General features: G+C 37.8%; 1 protein-coding gene across 3 annotated transcripts in view; it reads left to right on the top strand.

The window, feature by feature from the left end:
• RNF150 (ring finger protein 150) overlaps positions 1 to 26099 on the top strand; it is a 329973-nt gene that overhangs the window by 236160 nt on the left and 67714 nt on the right. For all 3 annotated transcript variants that reach the window (XM_074229254.1, XM_074229255.1, XM_074229256.1), the window contains one exon: positions 22064 to 22160. In XM_074229254.1, coding sequence (XP_074085355.1) covers positions 22064 to 22160 — 97 coding nt within the window. The remainder of the gene's footprint in view (positions 1 to 22063; positions 22161 to 26099) is intronic.

Genomic DNA, 26099 nt, shown 5'->3' on the forward strand with positions numbered 1-26099 from the left:
ATGTTTTGCACCGAGGCTAATAACGAACTCATTGACCTCCTCTAATGAAGCTACTGTATATGACTGTTTTCCCTTGCTCTTCCATGAAAAGTTTTACTGGTTTCCCTCATTAAGTTAAAAGTGTACAACTTGTATGAGGACTCAGAGGCAGTTAGGGAGCACAGTGGATAAAGCACTGAATCTAGAGTAAAGAAGCTAGTTCAAATCTGTCCTCATACATTTCCTAGTCATGTGACTCTGGGCAAGTCACTTAATCCTGTTTGCCTCCATTTTCTCATCTATAAAGAAGGAAATGGCAAACTCCTCCAGTGTCTTTGTCAAGAAAACTCCAAATGTGGTCATGAAGAATTGGACCCAACTGAAATGAATCTACAACAACAGGGGGACTCACTGTTTTCTATGACAGGTGTGTCAATTACAGGGTACCTCTCTGGGTCCATTTTGTGAAAATTTAGGCAAGTTTCATAGCTAAGAGAAAGGAAAGTGCCCTTTTCCCCTGAACTATTTACCATGCATGGAAGCTTTAAAGATATAATCATTCAAGCAAGAATCATTTATTAAACACTTACTACATCCCCAAGTAGTGCCCATTGCTAGGGCTACAAAGACAAAGATAAAAGTCTTTATTCTGGAGTAAGCTTACATTTTCCTGGGAGAAACAACATGGAGACAAATAATGTATGTATACACATGTAAGCATAAGTATATGGAAATGTGTGTACATATGGATACGCACACACAGCATTGAGCAAAGAATAATGAAAGGGCATTAATGAAAAAATCAGTGATGTTTACCAAAGCACCCTGAAACTGAAGATTACCTCAGAGGAAAACTCAAGAATAATATTGTCAGGCACTCTTTTATCATGACATACTGTTTATTTACCTTTAAAATTCAGTATAATATAAAGTCCAAAAGAGTTGACTCTTTCACAGAAGTTGTCCCTACACTATTTAGCTTTTCTTTTTCTTTTCTTTTTAGTTTTTTGCAAGGTAGTGGGGTTAAGTGGCTTGCCCAAGGTCACACAGCTAGGTAATTGTTATGTGTCTGAGGCTGGATTTGAACTCAGGTACTACTGACTCCAGGGCCAGTGCTCTATCCACTGTGCCACCTAGCCGCCCCTATTTAGTTTGTCTTAATGAATTATTCAATCCCCTCTTTACAACTTAAATTTCTTGGAAAACTAAACCAATAGCAAACAGTCAAATGGGCCACAAGGAAATCTGAAGCTAGAAACAGAGAAGGGGAGACTTTCAGAGCTCACAGCTCTCATTTACCTTCTCCTTTGTCCCACCCCAGGGCTTAGTGCTTTCCGTTATTCCTTTGTTACGTAATCACACATGTTCCCATTTCAGCCCTTGAGTCCTGCTGGGTATGTCTCCCTATTGTCTCATGTCTGCTGTTAAATGCCACAATATACATTGACTATCACCCTGCACCTGTTGTTTTCAAGCATCTGCTGATCTTAAATTGTCAACACATAATATCCATTCCTTGGGGTTTCTCTCTCTCTCTCTCTCTCTCTCTCTCTCTCTCTCTCTCTCTCTCTCTCTCTCTCTCTCTCTCTGATGATTTTTTTAAAAGCAAGATCATTACATACCTGCTGCTTCTTTCTGCCAGATAGGTTTCACTAATGGATGCTCTCAAATCAGTGCACCAACCCCTCTTGGTTGAATTTACTCTGGAGCATTAGTGCCCATGTACCCATGAACTTTAATATTGTTGCTTTCCAGGCTGTTGTTTGCCAGGCTGAATTCTTCATCTCTCCTATGAAGTAGAATTATGGTATTCCTCATATCTCCTATGAAGCAGAATTATTTCTGAAATTCTCCAGAGCCATCCTGACCTCTATATGATGGGCTCTCAACATAAGGACTGTGTGAATGAATTTCAGGGAGTCCATGTACTTTAAAAATTTTTTAATTATATATTTTAAAATAGTTAAATTATATTTAAATGTAATTGCAATTTGAAAGTCTACATATTTTATGTTATTCTCTTAAAAATATTCCATGAGGGAACTCCATAGGGTTTTAAAAGGTGTCCATGACACAGAAAAAGTTAATAACCCCTACTCTATAGTCTTTGCATTATTCAAATAGTTATTGAGATACTTCTCATGTATCTCTCTGCTTTTTGCTGTTATCTGCTTCAATCTCACATATAGCATTACTTATTATGAGGACTGGTAGAAAAACTGTGGATGTTTTACTCAGAGGAAGAAAAAGTGCAGGGAGGAATGATGGCCAACTTTACTTTCATTTTCTTTCTCCTTTTCTCTACAATTTAAAAGCTCCATGCCATTCTCTTATGATCAAAATCCAATAACTTTCTTTTATTCTTCATGCTTTTAAATAATTATTGGAATTATGTCTGTCCACTTTCCCCTCTCCCCTCTTTTTTTCTTGCTCAATCCTTCTTTCCCTAGGTCATGTTGCCTGATTCTATTAACCTTCAACTTATGGAAATAATGCTTCCTGAGAAGCTGAATTTGGAGGGAATGGATGCACTTTCTGAACCAAGAACATGGCAGCAGAGCTAGTTTAGAAGGAGACAAGTCTATTATTTGTACTTGAGTTCTAATATTGAAAAACTCTATGGTGTTTTTCAAAGGCTTTTGGTTTTTTAATTGGATTAGCACATGGAATACGATTAGCTAATAGTTTTAATCACAAGAAAAATCTACATGAAACTTGAGACAGGGGAGTGAAAGTCCTTTATTCAATTTAATTCTGCAAGTATTTATTAAGTATCTCCAATGTACCTACAGTGTCCCTTTATTAAACATGTGCCAGGCAGGTTCTAGAGTCTAGAGATACAAAGAAATGCCAAAAACAGTGGGAGACAATATGCAAATAACTTCATACAATAATATTTTTACAAGTTGTAATCTGGTCTGCTCCATTATACCCCAGAAAATTCATTATACTGGAAAATCACTTCAGCCCTGGAATTCACATCGCGATGTATCTTTAATGCCTCTCACCCCCATATAACTCCTAGTCCCATTTCAACTCGACTCCCAGATCATTTTCTTACCAGGTTGCAATCCAGATGTGCCATCCTGTCCTCTCTTTGATACTTTCTTTCCCATCACTCTTTTCAGTTTATGTGAATCTTCCTCTTTTAGAATGCCATATTCCCAGGGGCAAGGACTGTCTCTTTTTTGCCTGTATTTGTATCCTGGATGCTTAGCACTGTGCCTTACACAATGTTTATTGACTGACTGAGAGAAATTGGGGGATGGTCTCAGAGGGAATGAACTAGAAAAGATTTTTTGTAGAAGAGGACTTTTGCTGAAAGGCAAGGAAGCCAGAGAAACTAGGAGAATTGCAAAAAGATGAATGGTATCACCAGTTCACAAAAGTACTTAGAGGATGGTAAGATTTAATTACATTCTAAAGGGATCAACTGGATAATGATAGAATTTAAAAGCCAAAAAGATTTTTTATGTTATAATGGGGATAATATAAAGCCACTGAAATTTACTCAGGTGGAGGGAGGAGAGAAGTATGACATGTGACCAGTGCTTTAGGAAGAGACTAGAGCAAAAATGATAAACACTCTACCAATATGGCAGCATCATTAGAGGAGAGATGCTGTAAAGATAGAAACAACAGGAGCACTGATTGTGTATAGGAGATGAGAGTAAGGAGTAAAGGATGATGGTCAGCCTGGGTGACTAAGTGGATAGTGGTGCCCTCAACAATAATTGGGAATTTGAGAAAAGGAGTTTGTGAGATAAGATAATGAGTTCCTTTCTGGATATGGAGAGTTTAAGATGTCTAATAAGTGGTTGGAAATTAGAGACTGGAGGTCAGAAGTAAGGTGAGGTTACTATTTTAGGGATACAAAGATTAAGAATTAAGTTTACATTCACTGAAGGGGTAAAATATGAGTAAATATAAATTACATATAGAATGTAAAATAAATATAAAATACAAAAAATTCAGAGAAGGAAAGCATTGGTCATTATGAACAGAAAAATGATTCCTATAGGAGACAACACTTGAGTTGAACCTAGAAGGGAGTTAGAGAGGGAAAGAGTCAGAAGTGGGGAGGAAGCAATGCAATAACATGCAAAAGGATTGGGGTAGGAGTTAAAATCATATATAAAGGAGACAACAGATAGGCCAATGTAGCCTTTGACTGGAGCAATAAGAAGTCAGTCTGAAGAACTTTCAATGCCGAATGAAGAATTTTTTATTTTATCCTGGGGGAACTAGGGAGTCACTGAAGCTCCTTGAGCAGTGGAGTGACATAGATCTGTGCTTTAGGAATATTTAGTTTTGAAATTTCACTATATTTTCTTTCGGATTCCCCCATCACTTTAACCCCTCTGTTCTGGTTCAGTCGGAATTCACATCAACATTATAAAGTTGATAGAGAGCCCTGGGCTTGGCGTCAGGAAAACCTGAGTTCAAATCTATTTGAATATAAGTTTTGTTCATATCCTTGAGTATTTACTGGGGAAAGGTACTTTATCCCCCTATCCTCTTTCTAGGCATTAGGTTCTCTTCTATTCACAGAACTTAGAAGGTCAACATCAAGTCAAATCAACAAATATTTATGTTTGTTCAAGGCACTATTCTAAATAATCAGAATACAAATACAAGCATAAAGAAAGCTAATCTCTGGCCCACTTTTCTCATTTACAAACTCAAGAGGGTGCTTCAACCAATATCTTCTAGGGTGGTCTTCTACTCCAAATCTATGAAACTAACTGATCATTCAACCTTTTTGAAGACTTCCAGCATTTGTAAATCCAGTATACAGAGGTAACTTATTCTTCTTTCCTAGAAAGTTGCTAATGACCCTTCCAATGCTAAACCCCTTGTGTCCAAGATTGCTATTTTAATCTACAACTATAATTTTAAAATCTAGCTAACAGAGCTTCAGAACAGTTGGTCAGAACAGATGTATGGAGTCACTCAAAAATTAATTCACAGATTAAAAAAATGCCTCCTCTTTTATTTGTAGAGACAGGGAAACTATGGTCATGGTACTTGTCCTTTATTGTCTGATTGACATATTTCTCTGACCTTTTCCCTTCTTTTTAATTCCTCTATGGTTTGCTGTATTAGGGATGGATTTGAGGCAAAAGATATTCACAAATAAAGGGGATGTAGAAATAAAAGAAAGCCATAAAAATGTTAAGTCTACTTCAAAACCTTCATTGACTCCAGTGCATCCTCATTATGAGAGGTCATCCATCAAAAACCCAATAACCAATCATGATGTTTAATGTAGAAGGGTTTCACAATCAAGTAAAACTGAAGAATAAGAACTCAGAACCCTCAGTTAGCTCAGAATCTGGGACACTGTTTGATTCTTAGTCATCAGAGCTCTGTTTTGTTTGATTATCAGCCTGTCTCTTTATTTAGCCTTTTACCTAACTCATCTCCTTGAGCATCTCCCATTGCATCCAAAGCTATCTGCAGTCATCCCAGTTGGCTCCAGAGGAGAAAGTGAAACTTTCCCCAACTCTCCCTCATTTAAAATCAATTCACTTGCCTGTCATGGCATTCACATGCTTGATGTCATGGTCTTCTTAAAAAATGAGGGTCAAACAACACCAACATTAAGATTATTGCAAAATTTCACTTGAGCCATTTCCAAAGATTCATTATGCTCTTGGACCGTGGGGATGGATTGTATTCTTTCTGAAACAGGGCTACAGTTTTTCCAAGGCTAGAGCATAACTAACCTCATTAGTGCTGAAAAAGGCAAAGCAAGAATTGAAAAACAATTAAGTGGGAGACTGAAAAAAAAATTGCCACCTGTTTTTTTCACCCCAACTAGCAGCTTTCTGCAGCAAATGAAAATTGAAAGCAGTGTGAATGGTTGCAGCATAAATGGCAAGGGTGCCATTAACAGAAAGGCACTTAGGATGCAAATGGAAATAAGCTAACACTCCGATTTGCAGTGAGATTTCTCATGGTCCTTTAGGTAGAGTTAGAACCTTAGCCAATGCTTTGGTGCAAATCCTCCAATATGGAAGGGGAAAAGCTATATACTCCTTGGTATCAGAACAGCATGGGCACTTGAAACCAATGCGGAATTCACTTATGAATCATCTCCTTCCACTCATCCACCTTTCACAGAAGATGAATTATAGCTAAAAAAAAATCACGGACAAGTTTATGACAACTATATTCCTGCCTAAGGCCAGGTAGCTATTTCTTCCCAGGACTAGCTAATAATAGCTAACATTTATATAGCATATTAAGGTTTTACACAATGTCAACCAACACTATGAAGTAGCTACTGCTGTTACCTTCACATTCTTAAAGAGGAAGAATTTAGAGATCTGAGATGGTAAGTGATTTGCCCAATTGTCCCATTGTCTCTAAGTGTCAGAGGCAAGATTTGAACCTAAATTTATTCTGACTCCAAGTCAACTGCTCTTTGCACTGACCCTTAAAGCAGTTTTTTCAAGATTCTAGTTTCCTCTTATGTGATATAAGGAAATTGGCCTGTATGATTTTTAAGGTTGACTCAACAAGCATCCAACAATTCAACAAGAGCATAGGCAGCCTATTAAGTTAGGGCTCAGAGTCAGAAAACATTAGTTTGGAGCAGCTAGGTAACTCAGTAGCTAGAACAATGAATCTGGAATCAGGAAGACCTGAATTCAAATCTGATCTTAGTCACTCTATGTGACCCTGAGCAAATCACTTAATCCCAATTGTTTCCAAAACCAAAACCAAAAAAAACCTTAGTTCAAATTCCACCTCTGACATTTACAAACTAAGTGATCTTGGGAAAGTCACTTAACTTTTTTGACCTTCTAATAACAACCATTGATTGAGTGATTGATTGCTCTAGAACTGATTCTTTGACTTACTTGCTCTTCCTTCCAAAAAAATTTCATCTTCCATCTCCATGCCTTTGAACAGGTAATCCCCATTCCTACAATGCACTCTCTCTTCACCATTCCCTCTTGGAAATCTATCTTTCTTTGAACCTAAAGCTCAAATGCCATTTTCCACTTGAGTTCTTTCCTGATCTCCATAGCTGGTAGTGTCACCCTCAAATTGTCTTGTATTTATTATGTATGCTTGCTATTTATACTTTTATGAACACACTTAGATCTATGGTATCCAAGTTCTTTGAGATAAGACCTTTCATTTTTGCTGTCTCACCTCCAACATCTAGCATGGAAACTGTTAGAGAATTTGTTGATTGATTGTGAATAGTCTAGTTAATTTGTTGATTGATTGACTCAGAGACAGATGCTAGTCTGTATTAGTGAAGGGAATTCTTATACATAGTTTTCCATGCTGAAGAAATATCAAATCCAAAGGGGCAGCTAGGTGGTATAGTGACCAAAGCACCAGCCCTGGAGTCAGGAGGACCTAATAATTCCCTAGCTGTGTGACCTTGGGCAAATCACTAAACTCCACCAACTTGCAAAAAAAAAAAAAAGAAATCTTTATTAGTTACCAGATTAGATAATATGATATAAATGCCCCTTCCCTGCCCTTTTTCCTACTGTAGTCACCTGTTTGTCAAATGTTATCCTAGTCTTTGAGGATACAGGGTCCCTGACCATAAGGAATTTAAATTCTTCAGTCAGGCTACAATATATATAGCCAGTTCCCTGACAGCCACAAATATTGTGATTGTATTACTCAAATTACCATATTTAATTAATTGCCATATTTCACATAATTATAGCTTCCTAAAGTGTAAATTTGAATACAGACAACCACCTCAGGGGATTCATTTTTCCCATGAATTGAGTCCTAGCTATATACACTATGTATACTCCTTTACAAAGTTAAGTATTTGCAAATTCTGAGAGGCAGCAGAGCATGCTTAGAGAACTAACTTCAAAACCTGGGAGATGGGAGTTCAATGACTTATAATGCCCCTTCCACATTGGGTCTGTGACCCCCCACATATCATATAACCTCTCAGTGCTTTGAGGTTTTAAGTTTCAGAGAAGGTGCCAACCTAAATTGGTTAAATGAAATTTATACACACACACACACACACACACACACACCCTAAACCAATGAAATCACAGATCCAGGCTCTCTGCCTATAAATTACAGGAAACATAAAATTTCTGTACCCCCTCTTTCCCCCAACTTTTCCTGTTTTTGCTAATCTTTATGTATTACCAAATGGTTCCCAATGAATTCTTCATATTGACCATTTGGCAGTCTGCTTACTTGAAGTTTAAATAGAAGTTTCACAGTGTCTTTATAGGATAGCCTAAGGCACAGACATTTACTTTTCCTGCCTACTATCATCTGATTCTAAAATGAGTCAAACCAAATGAATCATATTTTAATATTTGAAAACTCAAGGAATTCTAATCAAGGCCATATGAATCATTAAAAGAGACAGTAGCTGGTCCTGAGCTGCTCTCTCTCAGAAACCATCTTCCCTTTACAATGAGTCCCTTGCACTGAAGAGATATCTGTTAAGCCAGGAGTTTCTAAGCTTCTTGGGACTCATCAATATTATGGAATACTGTAAAAGGATCTGGCTCCTGGTTCAGATCCTTGTCACACCTGGACACACTGATAGGCTCATGTCTGGATTCTGCAAGAATAGTTATTCTTTATGTATGTTGGGATAGGGATAAGGAGTAGATCTGTTGATATAACCAATGCAAATTAGCACTAGCTCTGTAACCTATAATCTTGTGACTTACCCAGGATCATACAACCATAAAATCAGAGGCAAGACTTCCAAATTTCAAGGCCAATTCTACCCATTGTACCAAACTTCCTATTAAGGTTTAGGTACTATTTTAAATCTATGATCTTATGACTTTTGATAAATTTGGAAGATATGAAGTTGCTGGAAGGGACCCTCAAGATTATCTTGACCAGGGGCTTTTAAACATTTTTTGTCTCTTGGACACTTTGGCGATCTGGTGAATCTTATGGACCCCTTCTCAGAATGTTTGTTGTTTATTTGTTGTTTACATTTATAATTGAAGAAAATGCTAAATTTCATTTAGATTTTAATCAAACTAAAGTTGTCATCCTTTCCTGTTTACAAATTCAAGGACCATCTGAAATCTATTCATAGACCCCTTGGGTATTCATTTCTGAGCTCCAGGTAAAGAATCCCTGATCTAATCCAACCACTTTCAACCAACAATGTCCAACTGCATTTTACAGATGGGAAAGCTCAGACCGCCAAACACATCTCCAAGCAAAAACAGGAGAACCAGTTGTCTAGAATTTTTTTCCAGGTGCATATTGGACTAACTGACGAGTGAGCTCCCTCCAAACTCAAATTCTCAAAAAGTCCTACAAGTAAATTCCAGGCTTGGGATTTCAACCCAGGCCCTTCGGTTCCCAACCCTGTGCCTTTCTCATTACATCACAGGATCCTGAGAGCAGATTATAGTGGCTAGCATAAGATCAGGAGGAGGAGCTAGTGATGGAGATCAGTGATCTCTGCTCTGGTGCTATGGTTTGCTTTCTTCAGCAAACCTTGCCTTGCAATTGGAGATTTGAACTGTAGTAACCTCTTTAAAGATAGTGTTCAAGTAACAAGCTCTTTCATCAGCATTAATCATCTTGACATATAAGTTGAATGCCAACCACTGTTGGTGTCCAAGCCAAATGATATAATTAGATCAGTGTTGAATTCTAAGGACATAATCTCCCTCTATTTGAGTCTAAAGAAGTAAGACAAAATAGAAAGAAGGAAGTAACAGCCTTTTTTCCCTTGAAACTTTTATTCCATAGGATCATGGTTCTCTTCACTTCCAAACTTTCCTTTCACCAACCACCATACTCCATTCTGCCTCAATCCCTGTTCAACACCTCCCCCACTCAAGTTCTAAAATCTTGCTCTCTCATTGTTGCTGTATAAGTATGTTGTCCATGTACTTTCTTGTTTCAGTACTCTCTATGTCTTTGGTACTCCAAACCTAAATATCCTTCTCTGGCTATCAGTAATCCCCAGTATGTGTTGTCTTCTATTAAAATGGGCAGGAACTGGTTTCACTTGTATAGTCTGATCTCCAGTTTAGCACAACGTCTAACACACTGCTTAATAAATAAACCAGTCAGTCAACAAATATTGGGTAAGCTGCTAGGGTGCTTGGGGGAATAGAGGGATGGACTTGGAAGTCAGGAAGGTCTGAGTTCAGATCTAGCCTCAGATACCAGCCATATGACCCCTGGCAATTCACTTAATCCTGTTTGCCTCAGTTTCCTCATCTGTAAAATTAGTTAGAAAAGGAAATGGCAAACCACTCCAGTATTTTTGCCAAAAAACTCCAAAGGGGATCACAAATGGTTGGATGTGACTGAAAAAAAACTACTAAACAGTAATACACTATATCAGATATGGTCCCAAGTGCTGAGGAAGCAAAGAAAGGTTTTGTCCCTACTCCCAACAAGATCCAACAGGGACATGAAAATTACTATCTACATGAAAAATATATACATATATGCAGCTCAAGTGGAAGTCATTGAATGAGTTGGGGGGGGGGGAGAAGGGGAAGACCAGAAAAGCCTTTCTGTATTTTTCCCAAGGTGACTTTTGAGCTGAGACTTTATTAAAGGAAGCCAAAGAAATCATGAGGAGGAACTGAAAGGGGACAATATTTCAGAGTTAAGAAATAGAGTGCTCTGTGTAAGGAAAAGCAATGTAGCTGGATCATAAAGTAAATGCCTTCATATTCAGTCATTCATTTATTTCCTCTAGAATAGAAGAAAAATGAATTGATCTTAATGTCAGCTAATGAAATCTCCCTACTTTTTTTTAGCTTTTAAGTTTTTTTTTTTTTAACAGCTATTTTTATAGCCATAGCCAAAGGCCAGAGAGGCATCTTGGTTTAGTGGAAAGAACAATTTTATGTGTTATCTGATGATCTGGCTTTGAATACTGGCTCTGATACTTCCTACCTGTGTAACCCTGGGCAAAGTTATTTTAACCTGAATCTCAGTTTGTACTAGCTATCCTCCTGGGTCCCTTCTAATTTTAGATCCTAAGAGTTAAGAAAATTATACTGAGTCTAATATATTTCTCATCTCCATCCCTATTCTAAACCCAAGAGAGTAATTTGTAACCAGTTAAGTTATAAGGGTGTAATTCAGGAGAGTTTTCAGAAGTATAACCCTGCTGACTGTATTTGAAATTCAGTAAGTTCAATAAAAATTTACTAAGTGCATTTTTATGGGAGATACTTTGAATTCAAAGACAAATAATATGCCAACTAATAATAATAGTTAACATTTATATAGTCTTTTCTGTATGCCAGCACTTTTCCTAAGTTCTTCACAATTATTATCTTGTTTAATAATCACAACAACCTTAAGAGATAGGCTCTATTATTGTTCCCAGTTTACAGATGAGGAAACAGAGGCAAAGAGGTTTAACCTGTGTCATATAGCTAATAAGTGTCTGAAGTCAAATTTGAACTCAGGTCCTCCTGACTCCATGGTCAGGCCTCTGTCCACTATCAAACAAACAATTCCTTCCCTAAAGGAATTTACATTCTTCTGAGGATACCTATACAAAAAAAGTACAATACAAAGAAAGGGAAGAGAGAAAAGTTGAGGAGATAACAGGTGTCTTTACAGAGAAGGTGCCCCTTGAGCAAATCTTGAAAAGTAAAGAATTCTGAGATAAGAAAGGAATGCATCCTAGCTTGTAGCAGATGGGGATCATCCAGTTCAAGGAACAGATAAATAAATTCCAGTTCTTCCCTAAAAAGCTGGAAGCCCAGTGTGTTCAGAGTGAGGACCAGTGAGGGAAAAGTGAGCAAGCATACTCAGCAGTGCATTGTCTTACTAATCAGGACAAGATCCAGTCACAATCTCTACAACCACCATCTCAGAAGCTGGCTTAATCTGAACAAGTTAAGTATTTATATGAAAATTAGTATCTAATACATTGTCACTGAGACTGCAAAGTTCATGTGTACATAACTTTAAATAGATGTAGCTAAGCAACACCAAAGCCAGACCATCCATACAGATTCCGATAGCACAGAGATACCTATTATCAATCAGTCAACAATCATTTAAAGGTGCTAGAAATGCAAAGACAAAAATACACAGTCCTTGTTTTCCAGAAGCTTATTCTTGGATAAAAAATGCACATGTATAAATATAAACTAGAAACAAAATAAAGCAAGGTAATTCCCTGGAAGAGGAGGGGAGTAGGAATAAAAGGTCACATTTAAATGGAACATTGAAAGAGCTTAGGGTATCTGGAGAGGCAGAGGTGGGGAAGTGCTTTTCAGGCATGAGGGTCACAGCTTGAACAAATGCTGAGAGCCACAAGATGGAATATTACATGTGAGGAGCAGTCCATTCAATAGAACCATAGAGAGCATGCTAGGGAACAGTTTAGCATGGTTCTGCTCAAATTTCTTCATTCAGTGCTAAAATATATATATATATATATATATATATATATATATATATATATATATATATATATATATGTTGCATCAAGGTCCTAAAAAGGACCTTGGACAAGTCTCTAAATTTCATTGAGTCTTATTTGTAAAATGAGTATTAGATAAAGGAATAGCCTTTTGAATGTCATGGACCCCCTTTGGTGAGCTGATTAAGCCTATGGACCCCTCCTCAGAGAAATGTTTATTATTTTTCAATTATAATTGTAGGAAATGTTAACTTTTAGTTTGAGCAGAGTGAAAATAAAGATGCAATTTTTTGCATAAAGTTTTAAAATTCCCTGGCCTGTTTCGTGGAGCTTAGGCTAGATGGTCTGAGTTCCCTGTCAAGTCTTGTCTTATTCTCAATAATTTAAATGGATCTGAGAGCTCTCTTCCACAATGAAGACCACAACCCTTCTCCATCTGCTCATTTTGTTCATTTCTTATCCATGCCCTTCCATTAGTTTGCTACCAGAGTTATGCCCAGAATCCTAATAGCCTTCATTTCTCCTGACACCCTAAAGATACTAGTGGAGCCTATGGGATGTCCACTTCTCATCTCTCATCCTCACTATGTGACCAGCTTATCTTTTATTTCTAGCATACATTTCCTTTTTTAAATAATATTTTAATAATTATTTTAACAATATATTTAATTTTATTTTATATTTATATTATATTTAATAAATATATATATATTTAGTAAACATTCACATGCTGAAAAGAATTAGGAAAATGAGCATAGTATTACAAAAGGTTACGATTGGTGTTCTTGGGCAAGATCTCACTGTCAGCTTATAGTAAGAGAGGAGGAGATGGAAAGGAGGAGAGAAGGGGAAACCTGAAGGAGAAAAACAAAAAAAGTTAAAATTGGTCTGGCTGGAGTACTTTTAATTTATAAGTAAACTGTGGAAGATTTAGGGCAATCCCAGAGTGCACTAAACTTATGCCTTTCAATTTACTCATCCTAGGAAGAGCTATGGGGGTACAAGGGAGACAAAATTAAGACAGAAGAAATAGGAATGTTTCTCTAAGGGTTCTTCAAGAACCCAGTTCTTCAGATTCCATTCAAGTCTTCATTGAAGCCCCCAGCAAAGAAAATCAGTGACTGTGATTTAAATCTGTTGTATCTCTTTTTGTACAATACCTTTTACACTATTAGACCTTAGTATCATTGTCTAGTTATCACTGTCTCCCTCTCTGCCACTGTGATCAGAGGATGCATCTGATCAAAGACACAAGACTATTTCCAAAAATAGGAATGTATATAGAAATAAAGGCTTGAGGATGCAGGAACCATTTAATATCTATGCTATTTGATGTCTTGGCAGATGCATCTGTTGTCCACTCCAGCTAGCACTTCCCAAAATGGTCATGCTATTTCCCAACAACCAATGACTTCCAGAAGGAACTTCTCTCAGGTTACATTACCTATTTCTGTGAAACTTCATCCAACTAGGTTCCTTTCCTACATGATGAGGGAGCTGTACTGGGGGATTCAGAGGACTCCACCAAGCTCTTAAATTCTATGAACTCTACGAAATGCTTCACAGATGATTTTTTAAAAGATTGGGGATTTATATAAGCTTATATATAACACCTATGAGTCCACCTACAAATGTATTACATGTTCAGTTGTGGCTACTGATATAAATGAATGAAAGAAAAACCTGCTAGAATGAGAGAAAATCATAGATTTTTATTCACAAATCCTGCAGGATAAGGGTAACTCACCTAGCATGAGGCATGAGGTAACATTTGAACATCAGGTAATTTATAGTCTTCAGAAACTCTTCTCCCTCCCTCTTAGATTTTCATAGGCTCTCAGAGTTTGAGTTACAATCTAAAAGGTCTGTCCATCCCATGACATGCCCCTAATATGATCCTCCCCCATCATACAACACATGGTATGCTGATGAACGCCAATAGTCACAGAGGGTGTGTGGGATAATATTCAATTACCTAATTGCGCAAACTCAGTTGCCTTAGGTCAAGATCTCTAGGTAACTCTTGATGGGTTAAGAACTAGTTTCTTCTAATCTTGGATTTGTCATCTTTCCCAGTTTTGTGATTGGTTGGGGCCATTCCTCTTTTGTAATGAATTTCAAAGGGACCCCCCCACACCCTGTGAAAACCAACACCCTACATTCCTCACAGCTACTATATAAGAAGACCTAGCTTTTAGACCTTCTGCTAATGAGAGAAGTTAACATAGTAGGTGTCATGGGAATAGAGATTGTCATGTAAAGAAAAAGAATATGTATTAAAATATTTAGGAGAGAAGGGGGAAAAGGATAGACAGGCTTTTGGGTATCCCACATTTCATAGAGATAATGCAAGTTTCGTTAAACAGGAAATATGGTTCAAAAATAAGGCATAAGTTTGAGTTGATTGACTCCTGAGAGTTGCCTGGTCTTACAGACCAAGCCTTGCCTGAAATTGGAATATCACTCTAAAAGAAGATTCTTTTCCCCACATGAAAAAAGATCTCAGAGCAAAACCATCCACATCTACTAAATCCTTTTAGAATTAAATCTAATATTTTAATGTTTCCTGGTCACTGAGGCTTATGTCTGTATCAAAATTTTCTTTCTCTTTCTCTTTCTTTCTCTCTTAGGTCTAAAGAGTCTATGTGACTTTCCAACTAATTTCTAGTAGCTAATTGTTCAGGCATCATTATTGCAAGAGATAGCTTCCCAACAATTTTCCAAGAGCTCTTAGATTCAAGGTCTCCTAGCTTCTCAATTCTAAAACTTTTAATTTCCTATGGAAAAGAGGAGAGAAAGACTCTTTACCAAAATCAGGTCAAATATCTCCTACCTGGCTATAATCCTGGTCTTTTATTGAATAAGTACCAATAAAATATTTTTATAAATTCTGATACCCTTAAAGAAGGAATGAAGGAATGGAAGGAATGCAGTAAGGAGAGAGGAAAGGGAATAAAAGGAGTGAAAGAAAAAGAAAGAGAATAGAAGGGAAAAGAATGAAGGAAGGAAGGATAATGTATGTAAAACATGTTATGGGGGAAGCTAGGTGGTGCAGTGAATAGAGAACTGGCCCTGGAGTCAGGAGGACCTGTGTTCAAATGAGGTCTCAGACACTTAATAATTACCTAGCTGTGTGACCTTGGGCAAGTCATTAACCCCACTACCTTGCAAAAACCTAAAAAAAACCTGTTACAAGCTTTACAGCACTGTATAAAAATTACTATTATTACTACTACTCCTAGCTATAATTCTACTGTCAATAAATTGGTATTCAGAGCCCCATGACATTTTCCTCATCTGGAATGAATTCCTCCCTCATTTATCCCTTGGACATCTTGTCCTCTTGAGGATGAAGCTTAAGTGGTCATTTATTCATGAAGCTTTCCTTGCCTCCCCCTTGTCAATTTTCCTTCAAAAGTCCTTAGTTGTCCTTATGATATATATATATGTATATATATATATATATATATATATATATGTATATATACATGTATATTCCCACCCTTGCCCTAGGAGAGAGTAAGTTCCCTAAAAATAGACTGTCTTATTTCTGCATTTTTATCTGCAATACTCTGCCCATGGGAGATACTTAATAGAAGTTTGTCAGGTTGAATTGAATTACATTTGATAGTCTTGATTTCCTGCCCAAGTGGCAAAAATTCATGGTGGGGAGACAGAATCTTATTGACATGAATTCAGCTCTCAGACTGGAGGTAGGAAGCAACATAGTAGTACCTTGGAAAGGATGCTGAAATCCGAATCCAGAAAACTGGGATCAAGCTTCTTCCACTTAATTTTTGTCTTTCTGATCTTGGGTCAATCATATCAGTTCTCTTAGCCTTTGTTTTATCATCTATGTTATGAGGGGACTGGACTAGAAGACCTTAAAAGTCCCTTCCAGCTCTATAGACCATGCTCCTATGAATTCTAAAATAGACTTGAGAGAAATCGCATCACTTCATTTTTTCCAACATGGTCATAAAGAGTCATTGTACTCCAACCCAGAGACACTGTGAAAAGGTTTTTGTTAATTAAAAAAAAATTCCCCTGTGCTGTATAGAACACCAATGAAAATAGTTGCTTAAAGGACCCTTAAGAGCACTACCAATTTAAAGTAGACCAACTTAGATAGCATTCCACTTGGGAAAGGCTGCATTTGTGTTGCTTCTCTCTAGGCACCAATGTGGACGTGTCAGTGTGACTGCTATACTTTATTAGATGTATTGCCTTAGGGACAGAAAGCAGCGTGAGCCAATGACAAAGGGAGGATAAATTGTCTTCTTTTCAACTCTAGTAACAAGGTCTCTAATGGAGGCAGATACCAGCAGACTTGGACAAGCCAAGGAGACTGGAAAACAAATACCCTCTCTCCACCTGTAATGTAAAAGAGAGGAAATGGGAGAGGAGAGACATATTATGAAAGAGGGTAAGATTATAGCATAAGAAAGTATAGGTGAACCAGGAAAATATTTTTAAAAGCCCAAGGATATAAAAATCCATCAAGTTGTAAAACAAATTTTGCATTAGTTGCTTTTATTTATTTTTCTTTTTTAAATTTCTTTTTTAAAAATATTTAAAACAATGAGGTTAAGTGACTTGCCTAAGATCACACAGCTAGGTAATTATTAAGTGTCTGAAGCTGGATTTGAACTCAAGTCCTTCTGACTCCAGGGCTGGTGTTCTATCCACTGTGCCACCTAACTGTCCCCTAAAATTTCTTCTAAAATTAATTTACTTTAACTTACTTTCTCAATGAGGGGTCTTGGGGGAGGAGTGAGTGAGAGAATATACAACTCACAACTTTAAAAGTGTTGAAAGTTGTTTTTGCATATAACTGAGAAAAAACAAAATAATAAAAAAATCAATTTACTTATTTTTACAAGAAGTTATTAGTTCTCTCACCGCTCCACCCCAAAAACCTATTTTTAAAAAAGAAAATATTCATAAAAACATGGATAGTTCAGCAAACAAATTCTCACATTGTCCAAATTATTTGATTTTAAAACTAATATATAACCAGATGTTGCAGCATATGCCAAGGCTGGTGGATGTCTTTAGATCAGGAGTTCAGAACTACATATGAGGGGCAGGGGGCAGATTGAAAACCAATCAAGTGTCCACTCTCAGGCCAGCTACCAGTTTGGTAAAGCCAATCAGATGTGTGCATTCAAGTCAGGTTACCATATTGATGAGTACCCCTGGGAATGAGGGGCCACCAGGCTGCTTGATGAAGGTCAAATTGACTCAGGTTAGAAGTGGAAATGGAGCAGATCAGTGGTTCATACTGATCAGTAGTGGGATCAGGTCCTTGAGTAGCCGCTGTGCTTCCAGTCTAGGCAAGATATACCTCCTCCCCACAAGTTTCTAAGGAAAAACTCAACCTTATATGTGCATATTCAAACATGTGTATACATATGTATGCTTTTACATGAAGATTCTATGCACACACACATATATATATGTATGAATAAATATATAATTATGATTAGCTTTATTTAATGTTTGTAAAAGTCTGGTTCTTCTCTAAGGTCTTTAATGTTCCATTGACCTAAAAGTAGAGAAATACATTGAATATATTTGAATGCATATTTGAAAATATATTTGTATATAAAAGTAGAAACAAAGTGGCCTAGTGGTGTAGTCTTAAAATCCAAGAAGACCTGAGTTCAAATATTGTCTCTCGCCTATAACTGATGTGTGATCATGGGTGATATGATTAGGAGCAACTAGGTAGTGCAGCCCAGATAGATAGAGTACCTGACCTGGAGTCAAGAAGACTCGATTTCCTGAGTTCAAATCTGATCTCAGACATTTACTAGTTATGTGACCCTGGGCAAGTCGCTTAACCCTGTTTGCCTCAATTTCCTCATCTATAAAATGAGTGCAGAAGGATACAGGCAAACCACTCCAGGCTGTTTGCCAAGAAAACACCAGATGAGGTCAAGAAGAGACAGACAACTGAAAAGATTGAATCACAACAAAAATCATGCATGGCAAATCATTTAATAATTGTTCCTGGCAATTCCTCTAAGCCCATAAATAAGATAAATATTCCATTGAAGGATATTTCCTCAGATTGATAAAAATCACAGATCTTGACACCCTTTCTCTCTCCTTTCACCAGAAAAAGGAAAGAGAACTTCATTGGCTCTTAGTTTCCCTTAATCAATATTCCTATGTTCTTGTTTCCCATTGCAGTTTATGACCTTTTCCTATATTCAGGAAAGAAAATGATGTTTCTAGTTGTTGAAATAGCCATTTGTCAAAATGCCTGCTATCAATGTTTATTAGTAATGATGTATTCCGGGAACTATACAAAGGAAGGAAAAAATGTATAGACACTGCCCTCTAGGAGATTTTTATTTGTATCTTTGTATCTCAGTGCCTGAAACAATGGATGCTTAACAAATGTCTCTCATTGGTTGATTTTCTTCTCCTTTTCCCTCCTTTCCTAATTTTCTCTTTGGGTTCGTCCATCTTAGTCTCTTGGATTTTTGCTTCTCTGTTTAGGGGCAGGGTAAGGAATCAAGATTGCAACTCAACATAAGGGATTCTAAGAGTATTTGATTCATAAAATCAAATGTGTGGCAACAAATAGTATGTGAAGATCATGAGTCGTAACTAAGCTCTATATTGGGAGTTAGAGGGATCTGGTTCTGCTGCTTACTCGCAATGTGTCACTTGTTATCTGGGATATTTACTTGCTACCTTTGTAGTGCTTCGGCTCTCTGGGCTTGTCTTCTCATATGTAAAAAGAAGGAACTGAACTAGGTCATCCCTACTGCACTTTAAAACTTTCAATCTTTTGACCTTGCCTTGTTAGCAATCAGTATAGATGTTAAAAACCACCATGGATGTGTTGATAAATTTTTAAGAACTGGCTCTCTGGGACACAGGGTAAAAGGGGGGGGGGAGACAAAAATACACACTATTCTTTCTTTTAGTTTATTAGTTTATTCTTAGTTTTTTTAGTTTATTCTGCATCATTTTCTTCTTCACTTTCTAAAGTCTAGACTGCCAATAGAACAATAAACCAAACCCTAATTTGTAACATTTGCTGATTTCTGAGGTGCATCAGATGCTCATGTTGAAAATTTAATATTTATCAGGTTCAATTTAGCTCCAGCACCTTCTTGAACTAGAATAATAATAATGTGTTTTATCTTTTCTGTTGACTTTGTTTTCTTTTGCTACAATGACTTCCTTCCCACAGTCTGGAAATGACATAAGGACAATGCATGCAGAGATGGTATTTGATTTAATAGGCAAAGGAGGACCCATTAAGGAGTTTTAAGCAGGGGTTTAATTTCAACACATGTTTAGGGAGACTCATCTGCTAGTATTGGGCAAGATGGATGGGAAAGGGAAAAGGCTGGAAGGGGGTAATCATTTAGAAGGCTACAGTAGTAGACCAACCACAGAGGGATAAAGGTCTGACTCAGGATGGTGCCATAAAAAAAAGAAGGGGCAGAAGCTAGCTTCCTACTTCTGTTCCTACATCTCCAATTGCTCCTACCATCCATTCAATCAATCACTGTTTTTTTAAGCTGAGGAACTAAGCTAAATTCTGAGGCTACAAAAAAAGACAAAAGTCAGTCCCTACCTTCAAGGAGCTTACTTTAAAAGTGGGTGACAACATGCAAAAAAAAATGTACTCTTAATTACAATTTAAGTTTCTTGAGAACCAATTCTTCTTTTCTCTTTTTTTCTATCTTTATATCTTCAGTGCCTGGTACTTAATAAATGTTATCTGCATTGGATGGAAGGGAATGTCCGAACCAGATTTCATAACTTTCCCCTTCTTCCCCCAAAATATTGTCCCCTGACTTTACTAATAATCCCTTATTTTCCTAGTGACTCAGGCTAGAAATATGAGAGTCTCCTTTGACCTCTCCCGTCCCTAACTTTTAACTTCTAATTGGTTGTTAAATATATGGATTCTACTTCTGCAGTAACTTTTTCTCTGTGCCCTCCATAAACTTGTCCTCCCTCATTCAAGCCACTGAGACATCTAGTTAACCAACATGCCACTAGGTCCCACTCTCCACTCTGTTCTATAGACTTTAGCCAGATGATTTACTCCCTTTGAATACTGAATAGAGACAGACTTAGTCTGGCATTCAAGGTCCTCTGCAACTTGGCTCCAGACTACTTTTTCTCATCATACTTTCCCTCTCCTTGATCCTGCTTCCATCAAGCAACGTTTGGGAATGCTTTTTAAGTATACTCTGAGCTTTTCTACCTTTATGTCATTGCTGACAGAGTTCTTTCCATCTAGAAAACACTCTCTGCAATTTAACCTTCTACCCATCTTTAAGGTCTAGCTTAAGAACTCTACTTTTTCATGAAGCCTTCTCTGATACCCCAACCAAAAGTAATCACCCTTCTTTGATTCCTCATAGCCTCTTGCCAGTACCATACATATGAATTTACCAATTTTTTGGTATTATAATTTGAGACAATGACAGAGGCAGCTGTCCTATTTTAGAAAAAAAATAATAATAACTGACATAGCACTTTGCAATATGCAAAGCACTTTAAACAAATTATCTCAATTGATCTTCACATCAGCCCAGGAAGATGAGAAGTCCAATATTAGTCCCATTTTAACGATTAGGAAATGAATTAAGACTGGGATTGTCATGGAAAATGCCATTGACAGCCAGAGAAAGAAATATGGAATCTGAATTCAGACCACACATCCTATTTTGGATGCTTTACATTTTTTTCTTTTTCATGTTTTTTTCCTCTTTCACAACATGACTAATGTAGAAATATGTTTAACTTGGCCATGTATAACCTATATCAGATTACTCACTGTCAAGTGGAAGGAGGAGGGAAGGCAAAGAAATAGGTAAAAATGAAAATCAACATCTTACAAAAAATGAATGTTGAAAATACACAATGAAAAAATAAGTTATTGTGTATACTTGTCTTTTTACATTTGTTCACTAACATTTGTTCTGTTAATATTGGGAAGCTTTCACATTTTTGTGCAAGGGAGCAGGGAAGAAGCCTACCTCTTTTCATATGTCCCATATTTTCTGAAATTTGGTAGGCAAAGCTGAGAATACTTTAACATACACACAAGTACTCACACTTAGACCAGGATAAATAAATCTCTAAATATATTCCTGGTATCATGGAAAAATATTATTATTGTTCAGTTGTTTCAGTCATGTCCAACTCGTTGTGGCCTCAATTGAGATTTTCTTGACAAAGACTGGAGTGGTTTGCCATTTCTTTCTCTAGCTCATTTTACAGATGAGGAAACTGAGGAAAATTGGGTTAAGAGATTTGCCCAGGGTTCCACAGTTTTTAAATGTCTGAGGCTGTATTCAAACTCATGAAGATGAATATTCTTGTTTCCAGGTCTGGCATACTGTGCCATTGAATTTGGCCAGGATCACAGTTAGGAAGTGTTTGAAATTTGAATTTGAATTTGAATTCAGAAAGATGAATCTTCATGATTGCAGGTCCAACACTCGCTCCACTCCCCACCTAGCTGCCTAAAAAGAACACTAGACAAGCAGTAAGGAGATGGGGACTCCAGTCCTGGATATGATTTCTTCCATTGTGACTTTAGAAAGTTCACCTTGATGGATCTCAGGATCCTCATTGTAAAATAGGGGACATAGGAAGGATTGAATGATGGCCAGTGCTAAAATTATATGACTCTCCTTGCAGGCATCTTTTCCACAAATCCTGTGTGGACCCGTGGCTGCTAGACCATCGAACCTGTCCCATGTGCAAGATGAACATCCTTAAGGCCTTAGGCATCCCGGTAAGCAACTCCCCACCCCCACTATGCCAGTCTCTTCCTTTTTTTTTTCTACCTGCTCACAAACACAAAGGGGAAAAGAATCATAGGTCATTGCCTGGAAATTTTCTTCTTCTCTTCGTTGTAATCATCCCCAGGAGAGGGATGTCACAGGAGTAACACTATTTGAGTTAACCCTACAGGAGCCTCCTATGTCTGAGGGTATCTTTCCTCTCATTTTGTTCTCATTAGGAGCCTTTTTATCACTCCTGTTCTTTTTTTGGATCATCATTCCTTAGAGTCAAGACACCATTTGTACAATTAATATTCTTGTTTTTCTTGTTAACGATGAGACAAGAATACTAGCTACTTTCTGTGTGACCCTAAGCAAGTCATTTGACCTCTCAGAGAATCAGACTAAGTCCTATTCTGGTGTTATTTGTACAAGTGGTGAAGGTTTCCCCAAAGTGAGGGAAAACAGGAATTGCCAATGTAAATACATCTGCTGTGTTTCTATCAGCTGTTCGACCCCAAAGGGAAAGCATTTCAACCACTTCTTTTAAGGTTACTTCATTGTCTTTGCCCATTCTGAATACTACCCTCCAAGCCACTTCCAAAGTCAGCCTTCCTAACAATATGAGGGGAGCACAGCAGTGATGAGAGAGAATGGCTCCGAGACTCTGTAGATGTTCAATAAAGATCTGGGTGCAGATTCTTCAGTGTCAAAAGAAAAAAAAAGCCAGATTCTTCAGTGTCCAGGATATTGGAGGCATGGTCTAGTTTCCATTCTGCCCTCAGACTAAGCCCCCCCCCCCCGAGTTCCAATTATCCACAAAAAGTTCAGTGCCCCCCCCCCCCCATTGAGGAGACTCCAGCCAGTTGGCTTCAAGCTGAGGAAAAAAAGATTTTTCCAGAACCGTGTCAATTTTAACCGACAAACAATGGTGGCTAGTGAGCCACCAGCTGTTAGATGTACATTCTTCCTGAACAGATGAGGGCAGGCAACAGGCCAAAGCCCCAGATCCCAGGGTTGTGCAAGAAAGAGGAGAGTTAAACAAAAGATAGTGTTTGAAAAAAGCCAGACCATAATGAGGATGGGAGCCCCAGATACCAATCTTTCCCTCCCTGACCTTCCCCCTTTCCCCCAGTCTTACCCTCATCACCCTTTACTCCCAATGATGACAGTGATATGAAAGGAGGATAAACCACCCCATGATGTTAATGAAATAGGAACTCTGATATGGGAGAAATCCTGTTAACTCTTGGATTCTCTTAGAGCTTTGATGAGAGTGGAGCAAGAGGTGGGGGCAGGAGGGGGCCTGCCTTGAAGCCTCAAAGGGCAGTGATCGATTGTAATGACATGCATTTATCCTGGTTTTTCTTCCTATGTCCCAGCTGCCTTCATGCCAGCTGTGTGCTGGTCTTGATGGTTTATATACACAACACAAATCAGCTTGTGTGAATACAGACTGGACAGGCCCTGGAGAAGCAGACCTCTAAATCGTCCGTCTGTAGTTGTAAATATAGAGTCTGCATGAGGAAAATCCATTACCAGTAGAAAATATAGATATAAGCCCCTCCCCCACCATGTGTGCACCTTAGAAAAACACCCTTACAACTCAATTGTCAAGAATTTCCTCTGCTTATATTTCAGTTATATCTAATTTCTGTATGAAAAATATTCTGTAGTGTGTTTGCATGAGATATGGAAGCAGACAGGTTGTTCAGTGGATAGTGCTCTAAACCTGGAGTTAGAAAGACTTGAATTCACATCCAGCCTCCACCATTTGGTGGCTTTGTGATACTGAGCAAGTCACTTAACCTCTCTTTGCCTCAATTCACTGGAGAAGGAAATGGCAAACTACTCAAGTATCATTGCCAAGAAAACCCCATAGACAGTTTGGTCCACAGGATCACCAAGAATTGGAAACAACTGACCAACAACAACAACATGATATAAATATATATATATATATATATATATATATATATATATATATATATATATATATTCATTCATTTATTTATTTATTTATTTATTTATTTATTTCTATCGGAGAGGTAGTAAGGATGTCTTACAATCAAGAAAAGCTGGGTTCAACTCCTGCCTGCAGTTTATATTGTTTTCATGAGTCTGTATGAGTCATTGATGCTCTCAAAGACCCCAGGCAATTCTCCTAAGATTGATCATAGATGAATCATTGGTCTGCATCTGAGGATGGAGTTTCCACATTAGTCATTGCCTATAGCCATGAAATTACAAATCCAAAAGGCTATAAGATATGTGTTTATGTATAGAGATATCAGAAAAATTGAAGGGAGCTGGCCTGGTAGGAGGGAGGGAATATGGGATTAATATAGTACCTACTACATATCAGGCACTGTACTAAGCATTTTTAACAAGGAATCATAGATCTAGAGTCAAATGAACCTTTTTAGGGGAGGTAGGTGGTGCAGTGCTAGATAGAGTGCCAGCCCTGGAGTTAGGAAGACCCAAGTTCAAATCCAGACTAGACACTTAATAATTATCTAGCTGTGTGACCCTAGGCAAGTCACTTAACCCCATTGCCTTGCAAAAAAAAGATGGTGGAAATGAACCTTTACAAACATTTTAATCCATCACTTTCATTTTGTAGATGAGAAAACTGAGAACCAGAGGTGTTAAATAACTTGTTCAGAGTCTCGTTGCTAGTAAAATATCAGAGGTGAGATGTGAGCCCAAGATTTTCCTGTCTCAGAGTCCTTCACTCTGTCCATCATGCCAAGTTGCCTCCCAAGAAAGATGGGGGGGAGGTGGAGGAGTAAAAGAATGGTGAGGAAGAGAGAGAGAGAGAGAGAGAGAGAGAGAGAGAGAGAGAGAGAGAGAGAGAGACAGAGAGAGAGAGAGACAGAGAGAGACAGAGAGACAGAGAGACAGAGAGACAGAGAGACAGAGAGAGACAGAGACAGAGAGACAGAGAGACAGAGAATGAGAAAGGGGAGAGGAGAGAGAGGGAGGGGAAGACAGAGAGGGGGACAGAGAGAAAGAATAGGAAATGGGAGAGAGAGAGAGAGAGAGAGAGAGAGGTAGAGAAAAAGGAGAAATTGGGAGAGGAATGGAGAGAGAAAAAGAAGAAAGAAAGAAGGAGGGGGAGAGAAATAAAGAAACACATAAAAAGGAAAGATTGAAAGAAACAGAATGAGAAAGGGGGAATGAAAAAAGAGAGAGGAGGGAAAGAGAAAGAAAAATAGACAGCAAGACAAAGGAGTGATAAAGAGAAGGAAGAGAGATATAGAACATGGGAAATGGGAAGAGACAGAAAGGGAGGGAAGGAGAGAAAGAGAAAGAGCTATGTTTGGCCCCAAAAACCTTTGTAGTATTTCAAAAGCAAATGAAGACATTTGTCTGATAGTGTAATAGCTTTCTTCATGTATTTAAAGAATTATCACATGGAAAAGGGATTACACTTGTTCTACTTGGCTTGAGGTCAAGACTAGGAGCAGAAGTTGGAAGATACAAAGAGACAAACTTACATTTGATATCATGGAAAATGTATTAGTGAGTAAAATTGTTTAAAAGTGGAATAGGTGGCAATGGGAAGTAAACACTGGAAGTCCCTCATCAGGGATATTATGGAGGGGATTCTTGTTCAGGTGTAGTTCAGTCCAGCTGGGCCCTGAGTTCCTTCCAAATCAAAAATCCATTGGATATGGTCCAGTAATTGCTGGTAATTTATATTTTCTCTTGCGAGTAGTTTATATTTTCAAAACTTCCTGTGTTTCTATCCAGCTGCCCTATAAACTTACAAGTACCATAGAAATGGGAGTTATTTTCATTGCCACATCACCATTCATAACAAAAATGGTTCTAGAATTCAGAATATGACTAGAAATACCAAAGTCTCTAATATTTAGCTTTATGGTCTAATTAGCAGTTTTTCTATCCATCCTGTGGACTTCCAAAGACCTCTCTTAAGTGTGTAT

Source organism: Macrotis lagotis, chromosome 3, assembly GCF_037893015.1.
Source record: "Macrotis lagotis isolate mMagLag1 chromosome 3, bilby.v1.9.chrom.fasta, whole genome shotgun sequence".
NCBI lineage: Eukaryota > Metazoa > Chordata > Mammalia > Peramelemorphia > Peramelidae > Macrotis > Macrotis lagotis.